The 25149-nt window shown below is 38.9% G+C and overlaps 1 protein-coding gene across 6 annotated transcripts in view; it reads left to right on the forward strand.

Moving 5' to 3' along the window:
- Window positions 1-25149, forward strand: part of CDC14B (cell division cycle 14B) — a 121417-nt gene that overhangs the window by 40376 nt on the left and 55892 nt on the right. For 3 of the 6 annotated variants that reach the window (XM_023544675.2, XM_003407391.4, XM_064291123.1), the window contains exons 1-4: window positions 4652-5221; window positions 6650-6740; window positions 7327-7402; window positions 10825-10917. In XM_023544675.2, the coding sequence (XP_023400443.1) occupies window positions 5173-5221; window positions 6650-6740; window positions 7327-7402; window positions 10825-10917 (309 nt within the window). In that variant the 5' untranslated portion in view covers window positions 4652-5172. Of the gene's footprint in view, window positions 1-4651; window positions 5222-6649; window positions 6741-7326; window positions 7403-10824; window positions 10918-25149 lie in introns of those variants that run through there. The other 3 variants (XM_064291122.1, XM_064291121.1, XM_064291125.1) reach the window with 1 other exon arrangement.

The following is a 25149-nucleotide window of genomic DNA, read 5'->3' on the forward strand; positions in this document are numbered from 1 at the left end:
TTTGTCAATACTGCACTGCATAAATTACTGTAAGTTTCAATATCTAGTAGGGCAAGAACCCTTTTTCAAAATGTTCTGATTTCCTCATCCTGGGGTCTTCTAGATTAATTTTAAGATCAGCTTTTCAGGTTCCATGAAAAGCCCTGTTGAAATTTTGATCAGAATTGAGTTTGAGAGTAATTATATTTGTGATATTAAGTCTTCCCATTTATAAACCTGCTTTATCTCTCCAATTATCCATAAAGGATATGTGTATCCTTTTTGCTGTTACTTTTCAAAATTATATTTTCTATTGGTGGGTACACCTTTAATAACTAATTATGAAATGTAGTAGCAAAAAAGATATGCAATGCTCTAAAGGAGGCTTGGTGGTGCAACAGTTAAGCGCTTGGCTGCTAACTGAAAGGCCGAGGTTCGAACCCACCCAGCGGCTCCGTGGGAGAAAGAACTGGTCATCTACTCCCAGTAGGGCTTTGAACTGGTTCTTCCTGGTTCAGTCATGGCTCAGCAAGTAACACTGAACAGATGCAGTTTTTAATGGTACCTGGAACAGGACAAATTACAAGTTAAAACCCTGCTAGAAACTTAAATCTCCCTCTTAGAAAAAAAGGGCAGTGAATGTTGCATAGCAACCAAATCTCTTGCCTGTTGGATTTTCTGCAGAACTGGAAACAGTGCTGCCCCGCAGCCACTTTGAATGTGTGTTCCTCTCTGAAATTCTGGAAATAATTCAATCTCACTGATCAGGCTTCTGAAATGGCTCACTACCCTTCTTCTAAGTCTCCCACTCCAGGGCTTTGACCCCTAATTTATCCTGTTCTGGTGACTGCTCCTGTTGTTAGGTGCCGTTGAGTTAGTTCCAACTCATAGTGACCCTTTGCACAACAGAACGAAACACTGCCCAGTCCTGCGCTATTGTTGTTATGCTTGAGCCCACTGTTGCAGCCACTGTGTCAATCCATCTCATTGAAGGTCTTCCTCTTTTTCGCTGACCCTCTACTTTACCAAGCATGATGTCCTTCTCCAGGGACTGATCCCTCCTGATAACATGTCCAAAGTATGTGAGATGTAGTCTCACCATCTTTGCTTCTTCCAAGATAGATTTGTTCGTTCTTTCAGCAGTCCATGGTTTACTCAGTATTCTTTGCTTTTGAATTGTGATGACTGTTCTGGATCACCCAAATTGTAAAAAATTTTGTCTATTGGTTTTGCATCATTGGTCGTCACTGAACTGGTTCGAACCAGTTTGAAGCTCTGACTCCTGCAAAGATTATGCATAGAATATCCATGGGGCAGTTCTCTGTCACATGTGGTCTCTATGAGTCAAAATCGACTCAGGTGCACCTAACAGAAAAACTCTTGGGTTTTGTATGTTAATCATCTATATCCAGAAATATTGCCAAACATTATTCACTTATTCCAATAGTTTGTCTACAGATTCTCTTGTATTTTCTAAGTAGACAACAAGGACAATTTTATCTCTTCCTTTCCAATTCTTACCTCTTACTTATTCTGGTGTCAGGTAGCACTTCCAGTTATTACGTCGTTAAAAAGAAGTTATGTTAGCACAAATTTCTGTCTTGTTTTTGACTTTGGGGGATGCTTCCAAAGTTAAAGCCTGATGTATGATACTTGTTGTAGGAATAATCTTTATCAGGTTAGAGAAGTTCTCTTTTAGCCATTGTACAAAGACTTGATTGGGACTAAGTGTTGGTTTTAATGACTCTTTTTTGTATTTAATGAGATAGTCATGTGATATGGTCTTCTACTGTAATCTGTTCATGTTGATAGGCTTTTTTTCTTTTTATGTTGAGCCATTGGTGGGGTAATTTTCTTTTCATATGCTAGTGGCTGTCTATATTTCTTTTCTGAATTGACTGTAGATTTTTTTCCCTCTTAACCGGGTCATTGTATTGCTCTGTAGCCTCTTTTTCTGTGTTATGATGTTTAACTCCTTCTTATATATTTTGCCCTAAGTTTCTTAACTTTATTTATGGTGTCTTTTGCCATATATAAGTTAATATTACATAATTAGTCAAATCTCTCATTTTTCCCCCTTTTACTCAAGTTCTGTGTCATGCTTAAAATCCCTCATGTTAAATTATAAAATGATTCTATAACTTTTATAGTTATCTTACCCTTCTTTAAAAATTTATTTCATCTAGTATTTGTTCTATATAGTATGTGAGATTGGAACCGCGTTTTCTTTTCATATACGTAGACATTTGACCCTTACTGAATAAGGCCTTCCTTTGTCATTGATTTGAAATGTCAGTTTTCTGATATACTAAGTTTTAATATATACCTGGGTCCATATTTGACCGCTGTCCCCTGTTCCATTTATCTATTTATGTATTGCTGTGCCGAAATCATATTGTTTTACACGTACTTTATATCAGGCAAGTCTCTGAGGCAGGGATATAAAAATCTGAAGCTTCAAATAGCCTGTGCTCAAATCCTAATTCTGCCACTTCACAACAAGTTTTTTGACCTTGGTCAGGGTAGTCACTTCGCCTCTTTAAGGCTTAGTTTCCTTTCCTGGAAAATGTTGAAGGCAGTAGTATCTGCCTCATAGGTTGTCATGAACTTAATACAATACCTGGCACTAAACTCTCAATAATTGTTAGCTATCCTTGTTTTAAGGGTTAATGCATCTTTTTTTTTTTTTTTTTAAATCAATACTTTTATACAATACCCTATGCCCCGTGGTCATTCCTTCCCCTAAAAGACAAGTGCCGAATACAGTGTGCCTTTAGGGTCCTCTTTCTCTGAGACAATCAATGTTCATATGGAGCCTCTGCTTTGCCTGTTCTTTCTGGCTCCCTAGTAACATGGGTTCTCCTTTCTGCGTGTCTTATGGTGAACTCACCAAGGCTGGACTTCTCCACCCTGTAGGGAAGCCCTGCATGTCTCCAGTTGCTTTGCCAGGAACTGTGAAGTTAGCCCAGTTCAAGGGGGAAAAAGAAACAGTAGCCCAGTGTGTTTATAGGTCCAACTGGAGTTCTTTTGGTTTTTTCCATTAAGAAGTAGACACTGTATTATAATTCCCACTTGATTCCTACATATATTTCTCAGTTGGTTTAAAATATACCTCAGTCTGTTACATGAGTTATTTTCCCCATATATCTATAGTTATTACACAAGAAAAAAATTTTTTTTTGTTTCTTTAACAATATTTACTAAGAGAAGAGGTAGCAAACTGGAGGTCCAAAAATGAAATGAGACCTGCAGACAAATTTAGCCCAAGGATGGATTTTAAATATTTTTGTCAACATTTTAAAATTGTGATATTTCACAATATGGAATCTTTATTCCTGTATCAGTCAAAGAAGCAGGGGTGGTGGTGGTACATGACAGGGATATAGGTAAGATAGTTCATTACTTCGATATTTCAGTTCAATGGCAGTGGGTTTGGTCTTTTTTTTTTGGTCCTCTGTTGCCCTTCCAATTTATGGTCCCACCCACAGGTAATATGTGAGTGTGCCTGTTTACCCACAACTGCACCAACACAGTATCTGATCAAATTCTTTCGATTTTTGCCAGTGTGAGGAAAAAATGGCATTTCACAGTTTAAATTTGCGTTGTTATGTTGCAACAACATAAAACTGAAGTTGGGCATCTTGAGCTGAATTTAAATTATTTTTCCAGTTTGTCTCGACCTTATGTGTTCATTGCCAGGAAGATCTTTTAAAAGTGTGTATGTATCAATTAGTTGATTTTTTAAATGGCTTTCAGATTTTGTATCATTTAGAAAAAGTCGGAGTTGGAGAGTATAAAAAAGAATTCATGGTTTTGTTTTTTACATTTAACTGATCCATCTGTAATTTCAGAATAAGGTTAGGAAGTATGCAGGTTTACTTTTGAGGCAAAAATGTATATATTGTGAAACTGAGATTACAAATAAAGTATAATTCTTGGGAAAGAGTTGTTACTGTATTGCTCCTCTGTTTGAAGGGAGGGTCACTGAAATTACCCACCCCCTCCCCCCCCCCGCGGCTTTTGAAGTAACTCTTTTACGTAGAAAACTTGAAAAAATACAAGAGGGAATGAAAATTAACCACAATCTCAGCATCACATTATAGATAACAAAATTTTGATCATACTGTATCTTAAATATTTTTCACTTTAGATTATAAACATGAATATAGTCTTAAAATACTTTAAGTGGTTACTTAATATTCTGTCAGAATTATAAAAAATACTTTTCTGAGGAGAAATCCCAAACCTTTAAAGGAATGAATGATCTGAGTTTTAGGCTTGCCTTGAAATCCTGAACAATTCGGAAGATGTTGGTTGTAAAGAGTGGACGCCAGCACGCCCAGCAGCCTCGACAGTCAGCAGGTCTTCACCTGAGGGCGCTCCCCGGGCCGCCGGCCGCCACGCGTAGAGATGGACGTCGGCGCGGGGGCGCTAGTGGCTGGCTTCCCCGACGGCACGCGCGGGCTGCACGGGCCCATGAGGCCTTGCGGCGTCTTGGCCCCGCGTCCCCGCGTGAGACTGCGCCATGGCCTCGCGACCGCGGGGTGCAGAAGCCCCATCCCGCTGGGCCGCGGGCGGCTGTGACAGGGCTGAGCGTGCTGCGGCCGAGGCTGCAGCGTCCCCTGGTGGTGGCGAATGTGAGGGCGGCCGAGTGCGGCTGAGGGAGGGGCCGAGTCCCCGGTCCCTGCCCAGTGCCGCCCGGCCCTCTTGAGTCTGGTCCACCGCGGGGCTCTGCGTCCAGCGTTTCTCTTCGGAGAAGTCCTTTTCATCGTAAAGAGCTCTCTGAGACACTTTCTTCTAAAAGGCCCCCATTATGCTTCTCTGACGCTTTGGCTGCACGTCCCAACTTTGAGTTCGGAATTTTGGCGCTGAAGGAACCCTGGACCCGCAGGCGGCCGCCCGACGCCCCCAACGCGTAGGCGAAGGCTAGGAGGACTTCGGGGGCTTTCCAGCCTTCGCTCCCTTGCTGCCCACTTTGGGGCCGTTTTCAGAAGTTGTGAACTTCCGGGGTTGGCTCGCCCCGTTTGTGGTTCAGAGTCGGTGGCATGTAGTCTGCGTTGGGCGCGGCCCTTTAAACTTTCTGTGTTTTAAACTTCGGGGGTGTGGCCCTGGCCTCGCCTCTCCTAGCAGCTAGCTGCTCCTGACCCACCCGGTCCTTCCCCTCCGCCTCCGCTTTCCAGATGCTTTGGAGTCATGAGCCGGGAGGGCTCAGGGACCCGTTTGGTAGCGGAGGTGATCAAAGGTGAGTGCGGGAGGGCGCGGGGCTTCCGGATCCCGAGCGTCGCCCGAGCACCTGGTGTTTGAAGGGCGTCAGGCACGGGGGCCACGGGGGCCCCGAGGTGCAGGCCAGGAGGTGCTTTTAACATCGCAGCAGGGTGGACGCTGCCTCATGGGCGTGGGTGGCCTCCTGGGACTCCTGATCCCCAGGCAGTGGTCTTGCTTTGGGACGGATACGCGCATGTATGTGTGATTGTGACTCTTGTGTGCTTAACGCTCACAGCCTGCTAGGTTAGTCGAGCCTGCCCACTCGGGGGAGCAAACCACCTCGGCCACTGGACACGGGATCAAGGGTCATTTGTGGGAGGAAAGAAAGAAGCCCCGTCATCCGTTTGAGTGTTTGTGGTTGCAGAAATTCTAGTTGAGTTTACAGGGAAATAAATACCTCGTGACTTGAATGGCTGGCAGAATTTTTTTTTTTTTTTAAATTACTATGTGGAGAAAGGGTGCCAGCTGGCGTCCTTTGTTTCTTACTTCTTGTTCTAGTGAAAGTATATATATGTTTTTATGGCTGTACTTGATTTTACATTTTTGAGGCAAATCCAAGCGTAAGGTTTTCTACTAAGCTAGCTCTACTAATATTACTAACTATTGCAGATGACTTTGTTTTGCCGAGATTTTTTTTGGCAACTCTTTTGGAGGAAGAAGGGTGGAGCCTCTGAGCATTACTGCCCAGTTAACATTCTTGCTAATTGTTATAACCTCCTAGTAGCCAAGCTGCATTTATGAGCGCAAAGATCATCTCAACCTCATCAAGTAGAGACCTCTCATTGCTTTTTTTTAACGGTAATCTGTCTAATTGTAAAAATACAAAAGTGGTGATTATGAATCACAGAAAAGTAGTGAGTTTTTTTTTTTTTTTATAAGAACAGCTTAAACACGTAGTTTGTTGCTGGTGTTCTGTAAATGTTAATTTTGAAGCAATTTGCAATTTGAAGGTCTTTGTCTTTTACTTAAAAAAAAGAAGTTACAGAAATGACTTTTTAGGATGTGTTGAAAACAGCAAAAATCGTAAGCTTAATATATAAGGTTGATGAGTAACCAGTCAGATGTATGCTGTCATAGTTGTTGAAATTTCTTAGTCCAGGGCAACTCAAGTTTTATAATGAGCGATTCCCCCAGAAATCAAACCATATGGTCATTTGAGAAGTCATTATTAAAACTTATGATTAAAGGCAATTTCTTCTTTAAAAAAAAAAAAAGTTTTCTTTATCTGTCATTACCCACCATAATAGCCAGAATATTTTGAAGTTACCCATTGGCCCCCCCTTCCATCTGATATATACATGGAAAAAATAAAAATTTGACTTCATCTGAAAAGAGTTGCATCTTGATATATGAAATGTTTTTTTAAGAATGTGAAGGAAGGAACGTTACAATTTTTCCATTTCAGATCGCCTTTGCTTTGCCATTCTCTACAGCAGACCAAAGAGTGCATCAAATGTACATTATTTCTGCATAGATAACGAACTTGAATATGAGAAGTAAGTATTAACTTGCTTTTCTAAAGATTATGAGTACTCTTTTTACTTTGAAGACTCTAGAGGTATGCTTATAAACAGGGTAGCCTTGGAAAATTTCTAATCTGTTGATTCAAAATTGCAGGATGCTTTTTTAAAACTCCTGGTAATAAAATAAATCCTTAGGGAAAAAAAATTGAAATTAAAAAAACCACCCTAAATTGGAACATTTATGTTTGAAATTCTAATGGTTTACATTGCACTACAAATGAGATATAAACTAGCGTATTAAAGTAAGGTACTGTGTTTTTTACAGTGGAAAAATATGTGGAAAGACAGCTTTTTTATTTAGAAGGTATTTTCGTATATGTTATTTGAGGTTAGATTTAGATGTTGTAGAACTTAATTTCTTTCATTGTTTATAGGCATTGTTTGCTAGAATTGTTTGCCATTAGTAAGGCAAAAAAAAAAAAAAAACCTTTAAATTTTATGACCAACAACAATTTGGTGTGTCCTTTCTTGTCTTAATTTGATCTGTAACCCCCCAAAAGGCTTGTACGTTTAGAGCATCTAACCTATACATATGCATTTTTGTTTTTCACTTTCGAAGCTTCTACGCAGATTTTGGACCACTCAATCTGGCGATGGTTTACAGATACTGTTGCAAGATAAATAAGAAACTAAAGGTAAATTCTTTTTTTACTTTAGATTTAACTTAAGTCATCATTGTTAGCCTGGTCTTGGGGAGAAAAATTAGGAAAACAGGACAAAAAAAAAAATGTCGTGTTTTTCAAGGCAGTTGTGTTTGGGACATACATGTGTTTTTTTTGCTTTATAAAGTCATATTGCACATATGTGTTTGCTCAGAGTTTTGACTGGACAGGTTAGGTTTCGGTCATTTGGGCTGGTGATGCTCAAATACTCAAAAATCCGAAGTGGAAATTGGATAATGAAGCAAACCTCTTATTGTCTGACCCAATGGGGCTGAAAGCTAACTAGAGAAACTCTTCCTTTGATTTGGTCATTTCCTTTCTGTCTTTGCTTTGATAAAGAGTGCTAGCAAACTAATAAGAAAAATTAGCTCATCTTACTTTGTCTTAGTCTATCCTGAAATTCCCATGATACTTTGCTAGTTGTGACTCATTACCGCGACCCCTTACTCATATCATTGAGGAGCAGGAGCAGCGAGGGCAAACCACGTATCTTTAAGGCTGAATCCCTGAGAGATGCAAAAGTATATTTCTATTAGTTTGAACCTAGACTCCACTCATTTGAAAAAATTTTAAATTACCAGTCCTGCCCACTGTGGAGTAGTTACGTACCGTTAGCAGTTCCGAATTAATCACTGTAAATTCTCAAGTAAATACTGAATTTGGAAGCAGGTACTTTTTTAAAAAACTTGACTCGATATTTTTTAAAACAAAAAAACCTTTTTATTATGAAATAATCACACATACACAGAAAAGTGCCTTCTCCCAAAATCTACAGTTCACAGTGCTTTATAGGATCCCTGGTGGCTTAGTGGGTAAGTGATGCGGCTGCTAACCAAAAGGTCAGCAGTTCAAATCCATCAGCTGCTCCTTGGAAACCCTATGGGGCAGTCTGCTCTGTCCTCTAGGATCGCTTTGGGTGGAAATTGACCTGATGGCGACAGGTTTTTTTTTTTTACAGGTTACACATTTATACCATCACAGAAGACAAGAAATAGAATATTGGCAGCAGCTCAGAGGCTCCTCTCATGCCTCTTCCTAAAAACCATCTTGTCTTTCTTCTCAAAGCTAACTACTGTCCTGTTGCCATCCTTAGCTGGTTTTGTCACTTCATTGAATGATTTTTGTACTGTATTTGTGTTCATTATGGATTTGTACTTATTTCTTCTTTCTAATCGTTATTACTCTTTTAAGTAGTAATATAAGCATTTTACGGCCTTATGTTATTTGTTACTCACTCCTCCTTTTTTCCGCATGCCCGTGACCAGCCCTTTGTTTTATACCTGGGCCAGGAAGCTAAAAATAACTCCACCCCCTTTTATTCCTTTAATTTTGAAAGATTTTTTTTTTTTTTTTACTCAACCATTTATGGTCTTATCTTTTCAGTCAATGAAGAATGTATAGGTCCTTTTTGTTGTTTTCATTTACTAGAACAACTTGCAATGTGGTTATTGACCGTCCAACCTGATTGAAAAATTACTGTTTATTCAACTAACAGTGACGAAAGTGTATCTAGAGTTTGAATGAAGAGTGCTTGTGCTTGTGTTGCTGGACGGCTGTTTTTTTTTTTTTTTTTTAATTAACTTGGATGTCTTACTCTGTGTAAACAACCAAAGGAAAGTATGTACACATTCATCAGTGAAACACTGGAAACTGGCTCAAGAATATATACACGCTTATTGAACTGAGTAGATCCTGGTCTTTACCATTGCTTGAATCCATTTCTACTGAAGTTAATGAAGTACAGCTGAGGAAGTACGAACTAATCATATGTTCCTTTTATTTTGAAGCTACCTAATCATATATTCAGAAACCCTGGTGGCATAGTGGTTAAGTGCTACGGCTGCTAACCAAAGGGTTGGCAGTTCGAATCCGCCAGGTGCTCCTTGGAAGCTCTATGGGGCAGTTCTACTCTGTCCTATAGGGTCGCTTTGAGTCGGAACCGACTTGACGGCACTGGGTTTGGTTTGGTTTTTAATCATATATTCATTTTATTTTTAAATTCCATACCCTTTTTAACTTTGTCGATGTATAATATACCTATAGAAATGTGTGTAAATCCTTAGTGTACAGCTCAGTGAATTTTCACAAACCAAATATACGTGGGTAATCTTCAGCCAGAACATTAGTAGCTCCCCAGAAGAGCCCACTTATGTCCCCTTCCAGTAACTATCTCTGTACCTGTCCCTCAAGGTGATTCATTGTTCAGACTTCTAACAACATAGATTATTTTTGCTTGTTCTTATTTGCTTGTTTATTTATTTGTGGTAAAATTAACATAACACAGAACCTTTTGAAGTGTACACTTAAGTGCCATTAAGTATATTCACAGTGTTGTGCAACCATCACATCTATCCAGTTCCAAAACGTTTTCATCACCCCAAAAGGAAATTTGGTACCCATTAAGCAGTCACTCCCCTTTCTCTGCAGCCCCTGGCGACCACAAATCTGCTTTTCGTGTCTGTGCATTTGTCAGTTCTGGATATTGCGTATAAATAGAATCAGGCCACACCTGGCCTTTTGCGTCTGGCTTCTTTCACTTACCATGATGTTTTCGATGATCACCGACATTGTACTATTTATCAGTGCTTCCTTCCTTTTTATGGCTGATAGACCACAATTTGTTTATCCATTTATGAGTTTATGAAGATTTGGCTTATTTTCATCTTTTGACTTGTGAATAGTACTGCTGTCCGCATTTGTGTATGAGTTTTTGTTTGAAGACTGGTTTTCAGTTCTTTTGCATATATAACTAGGAGTGGAATTGCTAGGTCACGTGGTAATTCTGTGTTTAACTTTTTGAGGAACCTCTAACTTTTTTCACAGTGGTTGCTCCATTTTACATTCCTCCTAGCAATGTATGAAGATTCCAATTTCTCCACATCCTCTCCAGTGCTTGTTGTTTTCTGTTTTTATAGCCATCTCAGTGGGTATGATTCTATTTTAATTTTAAAGGTTTTTGGAATAGATTTAAAAAAAAAAATCACACAGTGGTGAAAGGGAGGAAAAGATCTCTCCCACCACTTTTCTCAAGCTTCTTGGGTGTTCTTTCAAAAGTAGTGTATGCTTTAAGCATTCATCTGTTCATATGATCCCACCTCTTTCATTGTACATTCATTCTAATTCCAGAATATGTCTTTTATGGGAAGGTACATGGTATTATACTTAACTGGACATTTCCAGAATTGTAGGAACACTTAGCACTTATGTAGCGAAGCAAATTTTTTTCCTGTCAAAATAGTTTACGCCGTAGTACTTGGGATCAAAGTTATCTTTTTAAAGTTCTTGCTAATGTGAATGCTTATACCTTGTGCTATTTGGAATTTATCTTAAAAATCAGAATTTTAAAAACTTGAAATTAAAAACAAAATACTAAACAACTGTTCATTTTTATTCAGTCCATTACAATGATCAGGAAGAAAATTATACATTTTACTGGCTCTGATCAGCGAAAACAAGCAAATGCTGCTTTCCTTGTGGGATGCTATATGGTAAGTACTTACCTTCCAGACATATTAGTGAAAATGTGCGTAACAGCGGTACTTGACATTTGTGGCTGGAATTTTGAAATGACTTTTCCTAAGATAATGTCTTGATTTCTTTCCAGAAGAACATGTTTAACTTTTTAAAAATTGACCAACTACTGTGAAAAAGCTTCTGTTATAGTCTTAAGGTTAGAAAATAATGCCTTCCTAAGCAGTGTTTTATTGACTCATGATCCGTTTAGTGAGTTGTGAAATCATTTTAGTGGATCAAGACAAATACAGATTGGAGGAAAAAAGAATAGAAAATACCACAGTGCATCATATGACTTAAGAATGCTTTATAACTTGAAGACAGGCATTTTTTTCCTAATTGAAGTGTGGCTCTAAGGGCATCGCTTCATCTCAAACGCCTCGCAGGAGGACATCTGTCAGTGTTGTAGGAAAATGGGCCACATGCTATGTATGATTATGCCGTCACATCCTCTATTAGGATCATTGAAAGTATGCTTTGGCTTAGCCAGTATTTACATGAGCGTTGTGACTTTCATTTATTTGCAAATATAATGGAAGATCTTTGGCTTTTTAAAGGTATAATTTTATCCAGCATCTGGTGGATTCATCAGTTTTTCCTGAATGAGCTCATATAGCAAAGAGCTCCTCCAGGGTGGGATCCCAGTCTTTTTGGTGGTGAGGAAGCTAGCTACTCTATTTACCAAAAAAAAAATCCCAAACCCGATTCTGACTCATAGCAACCCTACAAGACAGAGTAGAACTGCACCCATAGAGTTTCCAAGGAGCGCCTGGTGGATTTGAACTGCTGACCTTTTGGTTAGCAGCCATAGCACTTAACCACTATGATATCAAGGTTTTTGCTACTCTATTTAGTGGAGAAGAATAGCTAGTGGGTGTTTCTCCCATCCCCACCCCACCATATGCACAATAGCTATTCGCTTAGATAAAAAGAGGATTGTTTTTAAAGTTTTTAAATAAATTCTTACTCCAGCTTACTATATGCTTCTATCATGCCCTCTCCTCTTTTAAAGTTATTTTCTGGTATATAGTTTGATAATCTGGGATGTACATAGATTACACCAAAAGTTGGTGAAATTGCACCTCAAAATTTAATCTTTTTTTTTTTCCACTAAGGTATATCATTAACAACAGTTATTAAAGTCTTTTTTGTTTGTTTTGTTTTCCTGTTTGTGCTCACAGAAGTAGATGAGAGAAATGGTTCAGTGATAACTTGAAGTTTTATTATTACCATCCCTGAAAGTATGAAACAGATTTTAGATAAACCAAACCAAACCCAGTGCCGTCGAGTCAATTCCGACCCATAGCGACCCTATAGGACAGAGTAGAACTGCCCCATAGAGTTTCCAAGGAGCGCCTGGCGGATTCAAACTGTCAACCCTTTGGTTAGCAGCTGTAGCATTTAACCACTACACCACCAGGGTTTCCATATTTTAGATCCAAAATAAAATTTGATATCTTACGTTTATCCAGATTTTGATTGTTGTTTGCTTTCATTGCTTCTGGTGTTCCACTAAGAAAACAAAACAAAACAAAAACTCAGGGGGCCTCTTCAGGGTCTCAATAAAGAAGGAGAGGGTGTGGGGAGGTGGCCACTGTAGCTGGGCATCCAGTCCCATTACTTCGCCAGTCACTGGGGAGAGGAACCCCGTAGATTAAAGGAAGTCCTGACAGCTTTACAGAAAAAGGGACACAGCTAAAATTCCTGGGATCCATAAAGTTTTTTAAGGGAACCCTCATTACAGCTGGAGAAATGGCTCTTGGCGTGACACAGTTGCAGTCCTTTCCTGTGTATCTTGCCTTTCCACTGCCCAAGAGAAAATCTGCGTGGCTGGAACAGTTCCATCTAGGAGAAACTGCTCCTGAGCAGAACTCTCAAAGCAGATCAGCTCTGCCTGGGCTGCTTTTGGGTCAGTCATTTGTGGTGTGATGAGCTGTGACCAAGATGGTAGGGTCTTGAGGTGCCAGACATCATGACTCAAGTGTGAACAACACCTTAGAAAGTGGCAGTGGGCATGGTGGGAATTCAGGATCTGCTCAGAAGCAAAAAAAACAAAATACTTGAAAATTTTACAGATGAATCTTTCTTAAAAAAAAAAAAAAAAAGTAACTGCTAGTGAAAAAACAATAACCTCTTGGTATATCTTTTAAAAAATGTTGGCATATTTGTTCCTGGTTTGGTGTTGGTCTTTTACTTTATTTATGGTTGTGGTTTGGTCTACAGAAGTTTTTCTCTAGTTAAATCCATTAATTTCTTTTTGCTTTCATGTTTAGAACTTTCCCCCCACTTTCCAGGTTTTACACCCACAGGTTGGCACTGATTAGATTGGTTAGGAAAGTGCCAGGTAGCTAATTTGAACGTTCACCTGAATTCAGTCTTCTGATCACTTAAAAACCAACTTGGCAGGAAGATTACAGTTCTTGGCTATAACAGAAGTCTTTGTAGCCATGACTGGCTGGCTAGAGTAGGAGCTTGGAGCCGTAATGATGCTAGATGGGGAAGCAGGAGAAAAACTTCTAAGAAAAAAGGATTTATTCATAGTAGAAAAGGAGCGTCAAGATAGAATATGGATACCTCAGAAAAATTCAAACAAATGTTTACTTCTCCTAAGTAAATGAAACTTTCATCTGGTTGAAGTCTATTAAATCCTGTTAGATATGTAGAGATGGCTGAGAATTCCCTATAAATTGATCTGCAGCTCTGACTCCTTTTCTGGCATTGTTGAGGAATTTTTGAGATAGACTTTTTAGTGACTGACTTGGAGGATGGTATGGTAATGTTAAAACAACACAGAAATCCAGAGGAAGAATCATCAGGAAGAAAGTGTTCCAAGTGGATTGGTGTTCCAAATGTTTATCTTTCTCTGTCCTTTTAAACTATGGAGTTTTGACAGAATTCGTGTTCTGTTCATCTTTGAATATACATAAGGACCTAGCGTGGAGCAGGGAGGGGGGTGTGAGATAATCCTTTGGGGCCTGGGAATAAAAATTATTACTTCTATTTATTTTTTATCTTAAAAACAGGAGAGGTTAGACTTTATAAATGATTGACCTGCCTCACTTAATCCTTTTGTCAGATGGTCATGCATCATCATAAATGATTTTTCAGTTGTCGTTACTGTATTTCAAAGTATTGCACGTTATGTGGCATGGCAAATGGATTTACCAATTCAGCTGTCTGAAATGGTAGCGTATTTGGGAACGAAGTATGGTGAGACTATGACATTTTTTGTACTGCAGTAAGAATTGAAGAACATGAAAGATAACTGAGTTTTTCTTTTACAAAAACTCAAATATACTGAGTCATTTTATGAGAAGGTAAGTTTACCGACCTGTTTTCTGGTAAATCAGTGGCTGTCAGTAGTATGACACCTAGAAGATTTTAGGGTGGTAGTACTTAAATTGTTATTTCAAAGTAAAGGTAAGATTTTAAGTGGAAAAGTAAGTGATTTGCGAAACAAATTCATGATAGAGCATTTTAAAGAGAGAAGTTTGAATCTTAGTTTTGTCATTTTGTTGTAAAAATGATGTCATATGCAAAACCCATATCTGTACCCATGAGAAATTTAATATTTCCTTTAAAAAAAAACTTTTTTATATATACAGAAGCAAGACATGTACACGTTATATGTACATACAGATACACCAAACACATTGCCATCGGGTTGATTCTGAATCATGGTAACCTCATGTGTTACAGAGTAGAACTGCTCCATAAGGTTTTCCTGGCTCTAATCTTTACAGAGGAAACCCTGGTAGCGTAGTGGTTACCCTGGTAGCATAGTGGTTAAGTGCTATAGCTGCTAACCAAGAGATCAGCAGTTTGAATCCACCAGGCACTCCCTAGAAACACTATGGGGCAGTTCTACTCTGTCCTGTAGGATCGCTATGAGTCAGCATCGACTCGACGGCAGTGAGTTTGGTTTTTGGGGGTTAATCTTTACAGAAGCAAATTGCCAGGCTCTTCCTTTATGGCGCTGATGGGTGTGTTCAAGCCACTGACCCTTAGGTTTAAAAAAACCAAACCAAACCCGTTGCTGTTGAGTTGATTCCGACTCATAGCCACTCCGTAAGACAGAGTAGCACTGCTCTATACGGATTCCAGGGAGCGCCTGGTGGATTCAAACTGCTGACCTTTTGGTTAGCAAGTGTAGCTCTTAACCACTCTGCCACCAGGGTTCCGCCTTTAGGTTGGTAGAGCCTAAATAGCTTAGGCCACCCAGGGGCCTTATATATGTGAGTGTGTGTATAGTCATGTGTACATACATATACCGTATGTTTTATACTGATCAATATAGTTTAGTCACCTGCTTTTTTCAGTCTTTCCATTTTAGTACATGTTTTATAATCTTTATATTTAGATACATTCGTATTTCCCCAGTTGATTCAAAATGTCTAAACTAGTGTCTAATCCAGGGTACAATTGCATGCGGTTGTTGTGGCCCTTAATTTTTCTCAATTAACACAGCCCCCTTCCCCCTTTACTTTTTTTTCCACAGTTCCTTTTTGATAACACTCATTTACTGTTGTCTTATAGGATGTCCCACCTTTTAAATTTGTCTGAATTCTTCTTTTGTAGTATCTTTTATCTCTGTATTTCCTGTGAACTGGATGCTACATCTATAAGCTATATGCATTCCCATTAAACGTTTGGGGCTAGAATGCATTAATAGTATGTGTTGCACCGTATCAGAAAACATATAATACCTAAATCACCGTTAATGATGCTAAGAATGACCACCAGATTAGGTGCTAGCCATTGAACCTCTTCAGTGTATAGCTCTCTCCTTACAATGTAAAGTATCCTGTATGGTGTTATTTTGGCACTGTTTATAGGTTCTATTCTCCACCCAATCATTCATCTAGGGTTTTAAACAACAACCAGTAATACTTGCCTGAATTAATACTTCTGTTAGGATTTCTGTATAATGGTGTTCTAATTATTTCTATCATTCTTCACCAACTTTCTTTTATGGGAGTTTTTCCTCGTTCAGCTGGGGTTATTTGGTTACCCTGAAATAGTTTGCCAGTGAAAAGGCAGAATGAATGGCTATTTCTATTTAATTACTAATTTTCAAAGTAATCCGTTGTTTTAATATCCACAAAGCACAGAATCTGCAGAATTTTATAACTTATTTTAAAATGTGCAGTACCGTCCCATTAGTTTTTAAGAATGTCTGGTTAGCATTTGGGAAGTTGGAAATTTACTAGCAAGTGGACATCACTGCTGAATGGCATTACAACATGAGTATAATGATTTGGTAAACCAAGCCAGTGATACACTTCCTGCATTTGGACTTACTATCATGGTGAAGTATCTTTTTCCTGTTACGGCAACCATTAAAATCAAGAATTGAAGTAACTGAATTTAGAACCAGGTTCTTAAAATTAAAAAAAAAAAAAAATGAAGCATATCACATTAACTGTTAAAATTATTGATGTTTTAGTTAACTTTTTTTTTTTAACAATATAAAAGAACTAATTTTAGAGATAATGGTCACTTCGTCTTTTTAATCTTGTTCTGTGTATTCTATAATGGAGGTAGCATATTAATACAGCATTATATATGAACACTAGTAATTTTCTAATGGCCAAAAATATATTGGGAAGATGAAGTTTGGTGGTTAGGTTCAGACCTAGCAGGCTCTTAAGGTCATTTAGGTTGAGTGTTTGGCGTAAATGAAACGTTCACTAAATGTTCTCTGTCCCTTTTTCCTGATTCTATTTATTTATCTGCTTTCCTATACTTTAAATCTGCTTTTTAAATAAGAAAATAACAAAGCTATCATTCTGTCTTATTGATAATCAATTTTGGTTACTTCTTATCGCCCCCAGCATTTCTGTTTTCCTCCAGATACACAGTATCTAGCTCTTCCATAGGTTAAATGCTTTTGAGGGCTAGCCTGGGAAGTTAACCATTGTTTCTAACATTTTTCTGTGGTTAAAGTGTTCTGAGTGTAAAACAAATGACACAAGCAAAGTGTTGGTACAAAGCTTGGAAATTTGCTGTCTTCTAACATTTACTAATTGTGGTAACATGTAGTTCCCTGTTGAAAATGATTTATCGCTCTACGTATTTTTTAAATTTTTAAGTGGTTTTTAGAATGGCTTACCCTATAAACATTTATATTGAAAATTATACTAAAAAAATTCTAGGAATATATTCAACGATCTGTGAGTTTACCCATTGTCATCTAGTCGATTTCGAGCCATAGCAACCCTACAGGACAGAGTGGAACTGTCCCACAGGGTTTCCAAGGCTGTAATCTTTATGGAAGCAAACTGCCACATCTTCTCCTGAGGAGTGGTTGGTGGGTTCAAACTGCTGTCCTTTCGGTTAGCAGCCACATACTTAACCACTGCACTGGTTGCTATGAGTCGGAATTAACTCACTGGCAATGGGTTTGGTTTTACAATCTGTGAGTACTGTACTCCTTGCCGACAAGTTGATTCCGACTTACAGTGAACCTATAGGCACAGTAGACTGCCCCATGGAGTTTCCAAGGAGCGGCTGGTGGATTCGAACTGCTGACCTTTTTTTTTTGGTGTACTATCAGGGCTCCCTCAATCTGTGAGTAGAATGTACAATTGCAGTGAATTTGAATTTGCATCAACAGTTACGATAAGCGCTCAGGGACTTAATTTGCTGTTTAATGATGATCTTTTGGATCTGTGGTCTACTTTTTAAATGCCTTAATTACTTTGAACTCAAAGTTATCAGTGCTGGGTTAAGGTGGCTGTAGGTTGAAGGGATCAGAGGAGAAGTTAAGGGGAGCAGAGGGGAGAGGATCTGGCAGCAATGGGTGAATCCAATTCAACAAACAACAATTCCAGGCAGCAGCCAAGGCCAGAGGACAGAACCATGTGGGATGGCCAAAGTCTTTGTAAACACCAGTCCCTGGGCAAACACTCCTCGTCGGGTGTATGTGAAAGGTAGGCAGGGCAAACAGCAACCAGGCAACTGTAAATAGCAACCAGACACCAGGTAGCGTGAGACATGCTGGAACTGTAGAAGCAGGGAGAGGAGAGGCCCAGAGTCTGATGCAGGCCCTGTCATAGAGAAGGCCTATGGAGACAGGAGTATTTATTACCATTGTACCTCCCTTTTCACCCTAATGAGAGCTGCTGGTCCCCCAGAGAGCCTGACTGATATCTCAACTGCCTATGATACTTGCTGGAAAGCCCTGGTGGTGCAGAGGTCAAGAGCTTGGCTGCTAACCAAAAGGCCAGCAGTTCAAATCCACCAGCCACTCCTTGGAAGTCATATGGGGGCATTTGTACTCTGTCCTGTATGGTCACTGTGAGTTGGAATTGACTTGATGGCAAAGGGTTTTGTTTGTTTGTTTATGATACTTGTTAGGCAGTACTGACTTTGGGAAAGAGTAAAGAGAAATAGCCCTCTGACAATTTAAAATCTTTAATTGCAGATCTTTTGAGATTTCTGGAATTTTGGATTCTATCCGTATTTCAGTCTTCGTTTTAAGCAGAGTGGTTTCTTGCCTATAAATAAGGCCTGAAAGGTAACCCTTTTCCATGTAAAGGCTATAAAATAGTAGCTTATCGGCTGCGTATAGCTCACAGAGTGTTTTCAAAAATTTGGGGCAATATTTAAAAGCCTGTAGCTTTCATATAGAAATCAAGATTTTTTGTCTTTTTAAAAAAATGCCCCTACCACTCACACAGTATATGCATGTGTACTTATACAGGGCCACTCATTTATATTAGCTGTCTGGCCTCTGTAAGCATCTCTTTGCTTCTCCAGACATCCATTCATTATACCTCAATATCCTTTTGTTTAAATGGAGGGTCATTATACTGACCTACCATATACATAAATAAAAGTAAATTAAAAAGTTGAAACTATTGAAATGGAAGCCCAGCTGATTATTATTTTTTAAGTGATTTAAGATTTTTGTTTTTATCAGTACTTATGTAGGAGCTGTGAAAGTTATTTTATTATTTTGTCCTATAAAATTATTTATTTTATATATATTCTTTGCCCTATTCACCTATTTCATTCAGTAGTTGGTTATGTAAGCTTATTTCCAACTTACATTGATCCATGAATATTCTATATTAATCTGGAGAGAGTGATTTTTTACAAAATCAATTAAGGTTTTGGCACAGGAAAGACTCTTTGACTAATGTGAGAATAGTTACAAGAATATTTAAATGCTGGAAACATTATGACATTTCTTCATAAAGAGTATTTGAAAATAGTTTAAAGGTGTGCAGTACTCACTGGTAATATTCTTTATGAGCCAATCTGTTACTTAGCTAAAAGGTAGCCTCAGAGGATAGTTTTGGTTTTGAGTTCATGGGGTATTTCAGGGTGATAGTCTCAGGGAGACCTCTAGTTTCAACCAGTCTAGTAAGTCTGGACTTCTTAAGAATTTGAGTTCTGTTCCACATTTTTTTGCCCCTCTGTCAGAATTCATCTATTGTGGCTCTGATCAGAATAGCCGTTAGTGGTAGCCGGGCACCATCTAGTTCTTCTGGTCTCAGGGTGGATGGGGCTGTGGTTTGTGTAGACTATTAGTTTTGTAGACTAGTTTCTTCTCTAAGTCTTTAGTTTCCTTCTTTCTCTTTTACCCCAGACAAGTAGAGACTAATAGTTGTATTTGAGCAAATAAATGAGTTTTTATTATTTGTGAACTGGCCTGTCAGGATTGAAACTGTAAATGATTGAGTATGATAATTTGTTTCCATCCACTTTTTCAGCCATTGCTAATGGAACATCTTCTGGTTTTCAAACATTGCTCAGTAATCCAGGGTCAGAAGTTCTTAAGGGACCTGGGGCATGCAGACCATAATCTTAAAAATAGAGGAGTTGTGGGAGTCCTAGAAATGGTTAGGATATAAAAAGGTGTACATAAAAAAAGAACCTTACACTGTGATTTTGAAAAGCACCCGTGGTATAGTGGTTAAAGGAGTCACCTACTAACTGAAAGGTCTGCAGTACAAACCCACCAGCTGCTGCTTAGGAGAAAGATGTGGCAATCTGCTTCCATAAAGATTTCGGCCTTTGAAACCCTATAGGGCAGTTCTACTCTGTTATATAGGGTCAGAAGAGACTCAACGGCAACGGGTTGTTTGTTGTGCTGCCTTCTCAAGTATTTTCTGCCACAGTATTTTATTCTTCCTGTGAGATTGCTGTTTGCTCTTTGAGAGACATTCCCCCTTATATTTATATCGCTGTACTTTTGAAGTATTTTTTATTTATCGTTTTTAACAAACCCCAGTGATCATTTCCTTGTTCATTGGATAGTATGATACTGTATTAATTGTCAATTGCTGCCTAACAAATTACCCCAAACTGTAATGACTTAAAGCAACAATAACCATTATCTCACGTAGTTTCTGTGGGTTAGGAATCAGGGAGTGGCTTAGCTGGGTGGTTCTGATTCTGGATCAACCCAGGGCTGCATTCATCCAAAGACTTGGCTCAGACTGGAGGATCCACTTCTGAGGTGTCATTAACATGCCTGGCAGGTTAGTGCTGGTTGTCGAAAGGAGGCCTCAGTTCCTTAGTTCCTTGCCATATGGGCTGCTTGAGTGCCCTCACGAAACGGCAGCTGACTTTACGCAGGGATCCAGGAGAGAGCAAGGCAGAAATCACAAAGTCTTTTATGATTTGGCCTCAGAAGTTACACTGTGTCATTTCTGCCAAATCCTGTTGACAACACAGGTGCCCTATTCATTGTGGGAGGGGACTCCGCCTAGGTGGGAATGCTAGGAGATGGGAATCATTGGGGCCATCTTGAAGGCTGGCTGCTTAATGCCTCTCTTGTTCATCATTTGTTATTCCCTGTTTTCAAACAGCAATGTGGAATCAGAGTGGTCTTTCTGTGTAAGAGGGCGGTGGTGGTTCAGTGGTAAACATCTCACCTTCCATATGGGAGACCCGGGCTCGATTCCTGGCTACTGCCCCTCAAGTGCAGCAACCACTTATCTGTCAGTGGAGGCCTGTGTGTTTAGCTGTGATGCTGAATGGGTTTCTGCAGAGCTTCCCAACTAAGACGGACTAGGAATAAAGGCCTGGTGACCTGCTTCCGAAAAATCAGCCAGTGAAAACCCTGTGAATCACCATGGGCTGATCCCCTTTTGCATGGGGTTGCTCTGACTCGATGATGACAACAACAATTCTATATACATAGCTTCCCCATGAAAAATATATCAGAAGAATTTTAGAAGAGCGCCTAGCTTCCATATAGCCAGGAGCACAGTGACAGATAGTAAAATTGCATTAATTTAGCATTTAGTGATTTGAGAATACAGAGCCCTGGTGGCACAATGGTTAAGGGCTCGGCTGCTAACCAAAGGTTGGTAGTTTGAGTCCACCAGCTGCTTCTTGGAAACCCTATGGGGCAGTCATACTCTGCCGTATAGGGTCGCTATGAGTCGGAACCAACTCAGCTGCAACAAGTTTGGTTTTGGTTTTAATTTGAAAGTTTGTGTTAATAAGGAACCATTTATAGAACTCAAGTAACAAATTTAGAAGAATTTAATTTGGGAAGATCTTCTGAATCAGGAGAGATGAGTAAGTACAAAAGCAAAAAAAATTATACATGACTAGCAAATATTTCTTTGATAAGTTATGTAAATAGACTTATTCTGAATCTGTAGATTTTCTTCAACTTATCTCACTGTGCCTAATATATCTATTGATGTACAGGCATTCTCCAGCTGGATCTCAAAATTACAGGTGTTTTTTTTTTTTTTTTTAACTTTTATTGAGCTTCAAGTGAACGTTTACAAATCAAGTCAGACTGTCACATATAAGTTTATATACACCTTACTCCATACTCCCACTTGCTCTCCCCCTAATGAGTCAGCCCTTCCAGTCTCTCCTTTCATGACAATTTTGCCAGCTTCCAACTCTCTCTATCCTCCCATCCCCCCTCCAGACAGGAGATGCCAACACAGTCTCAAGTGTCCACCTGATATAATTAGCTCACTCTTCATCAGCATCTCTCTCCTACCCATTGTCCAGTCCCTTTCATGTCTGATGAGTTGTCTTCGGGAATGATTCCTGTCCTGTGCCAACAGAAGGTTTGGGGACCATGACCGCCGGGATTCCTCTAGTCTCAGTCAGACCATTAAGTCTGGTCTTTTTTATGAGAATTTGGGGTCTGCATCCCACTGATCTCCTGCTCCCTCAGGGGTTCTCTGTTGAAATTACAGGTTTTTAAAGTTCCTTGCTAGGAATTTAGTTTTTTTTCCCCAATTATTGGAAAAACTGCTTGTGTTCTTTGAATTGTACTTGTGTTCCAAGGCTAATCCGGTTATTTAATGTAGAGGCTATTTTTATTTTGAAAGTTAGAAAGAATTAATACCACTGCAGTTTTGCTAACTAAAGAAACCAAACAGCCACACTCTTGAGTAGAAGGAATTATCTCTAATCTGGTGCTTAAAGAAAAGTTCACATAACTTGAGAGAGGGTCTTATTAGAAATTTAGGGGAATTCTGAAAGAGATTGTACGCAAATGAATTGGCCCTATTTTCAGCCTTATTGGCCTCGGTGTTTTTTTGTTTTGTTTTTTAGTTGGTTTTAAGAGGTTTTTTTGTTTCTGTTTTTTTGAGGGGTTCTGCTAGGAAGTCCTAAAATAGAAGGGCTACATTATCTGGTAAGTGTTGGAAGAGAAATGAAGCAGGATGGAAACTAGAAAGGAATAAGGAAAGTAGAAAAAACAAATGGAATTAAATCTTTTTCAGTTTTTTATGTAACAGTTTTTATGCTGTTTTTTCAAATAAATAGTAATGAAAGTCAGATTGATGCTTAAAAGATGTAAATGTAGTAGAGTAAGTAATGTATAGAGACATAAATTTCACAAATATAAAATGTATGAGATTATAGATGATATCCTAGTGGTCAGATCAAGCTAAACTGCAATTTTACATAAGGCAGTAATGTTGTACTTGAAAATTTGTTTTATGTTATACAAGATTTAACAAAACATTTCTTTATTCTTAGAACAATTATTCTTTTGTCAAGTAATAGAGCTAAAATTTTGTTAGTAATCATTTACTAGTAAAAATTTAAAATTTATTACCCCAAAGTAAGCTTTGGAATTTAATTTTGGTAATAATCTGTGTGCCAAACCTTTCCCTGCCCCCATGTTTGAGTTGAAAATGCCCTGCAGTAAGATTCTGAGTTGGACAAAGACTTGTGCCTTCCCACAGAATAAGGGTCACAAAGCCCCAGGCAAACCCAACAAGTTCATAGGAATAGGGGGATGACTCTTCTGAAGAGATGTTGGTGAAATACCAGAACTCTAGGTTTCCAGATGAAACAGGCTACTTACTTAAAACAAAAAAAATACAAAGATAATTTGATTAGTATAATACTTCTGCAGCACTAGAAATGAAAAGACAATAGAACAACATCTATAAACTACTGAGAGAAAAGAGCTTCAGATAAAAAATCTATACTTGGTCAAGCTATAAATGTCAGGGCTGGAAAAAAAAATTGGAAATGCAAGGAGTACCAACTATGGGCTTCAAATGCTAAAGAATAAATCAGATTTTCTACCAGATGAAGGTTGAAAGTAGTTCTGAAGATAAGTGCATCAAACGAGTGTAGGAAACAATGGTGAATGTTGAATCTTGCTATTGTTGTATGCCGTCAAGATGATTCCGACTCATAGTGACCCCATAGGATGCAGTAGAATTGCCCCATAGGAGTTTCCAAGGCTGTAATCTTTATAGGAGCAGATTGCCAGATCTTTTCTCCTACAGATCCACGGGTAGATTCATACTGCTGAGTGATTAACCATTGTGCCACCAGGGCTCATGAATCTAGCTGTAGTCAAATTTAAACAGATGGAGCTAATAAAGATCTTTGTTCTGCTGTGTGTTCCTCCCCACTGTCACCCTCACCTCTACCCACCACCTCCACATACACACACACTTCTCTGTCATTTCAGTGGACTTTGAGAAAGGCAGTAAGGTAAAAGCATGCGCTCAGTGTAAACATTTTGATTTGGAAAATCTTTTTTAAAGTGTTATGCTTCTTAAAACGAAAGATTGATGACAACGAAAGGTTGATGTGAAAAGTTTACTGGTCAGGCCTCTTAGTTACAAACAAAGGAAGCCACCTTGGGTAGATGTAAACAAAAAGGGAATTCACTGACAAGGACACTAAGTGGCTCATAGGATTCTTGGAGAGGCTAGAGAATCAGACTCAGTTGACTGGCAAGAAACACGAGACTGTATAACTTAGAAGCGTGCAGAATCGCACTAAGAACCAGCATGTGGAGGACACCATCCCCGCTGTTTACCCTGATAACTGAATGCTGCTACTCTTGTCTCTTGTGCTTTCTGCTCCTTAGATGACTAGCTTCGGATTTAGATCCTGGGAAAATACAGTAGAATACTAGGCTATTTAATTCAACCTTTTGTGAAAAACAGCAGCAAATAATTTTTTTCAAATAATTAATTTTGTTGTTGAGAATATACATAGCAGAACGTACACCAATTCAGCAGTTTCTACATGTACAATTTAGTGACACTGATTACATTCTTCAAGTTATGCAGCCATTCTCGTCCTCCTTTTCTGAGTTGTTCCTTCATCATTAACATAAGCTCACTGCTCCCTGAGTTTCCTGTCTACTCTTTAGAGTTGTGTTGTCAGTTTGATCCCATGTAGATAGATCTTGAATGCGCAGGGCAAACTTTTTACTAGTTAAGCTAAAATGTTGTTTGGTTTTAAGAAGACTTCAGGGAATATTTTTGGTTTAAGGTTTAAAGATTATTTCAGGGCAATAGTTTCAGGGGCTCATCTAGCCTCCATGGCTCTATAAAGTCTGAATTCCATGGGAATTTGAAATTCTTGTCTGCATTTCCTCCCTTTTGATCAGGATTCTTCTATAGAACCTTAGATCAAAATGTTCAGTAATGGTACCCAGGCACCGTCCAGTTCTGGCCTCATGGCAAAGGGGGCACAACAAATAATTTTAAAGGATGGTAATGAAATACACTGTTAAACAACTAAGTGTACAAAAGGTTGCCATGCATGAGAACTAGTGGAACCATTAGACAGTAGAACAGTGTCAGATATTGGAAGTGTCAGAGTGGATTATAAAAGAGTTGTGCTTGTAGTTAAAGTAAAAGACAGACTGCAGGGGAAGAAAACTAAAAAATGACCCCTCTGATTTGAGGAACTTCTAGAACTGAAATTAAAAACTCACGAACAGAAAACACCCTCAT

Source organism: Loxodonta africana, chromosome 9 (assembly GCF_030014295.1).
Source record: "Loxodonta africana isolate mLoxAfr1 chromosome 9, mLoxAfr1.hap2, whole genome shotgun sequence".
NCBI lineage: Eukaryota > Metazoa > Chordata > Mammalia > Proboscidea > Elephantidae > Loxodonta > Loxodonta africana.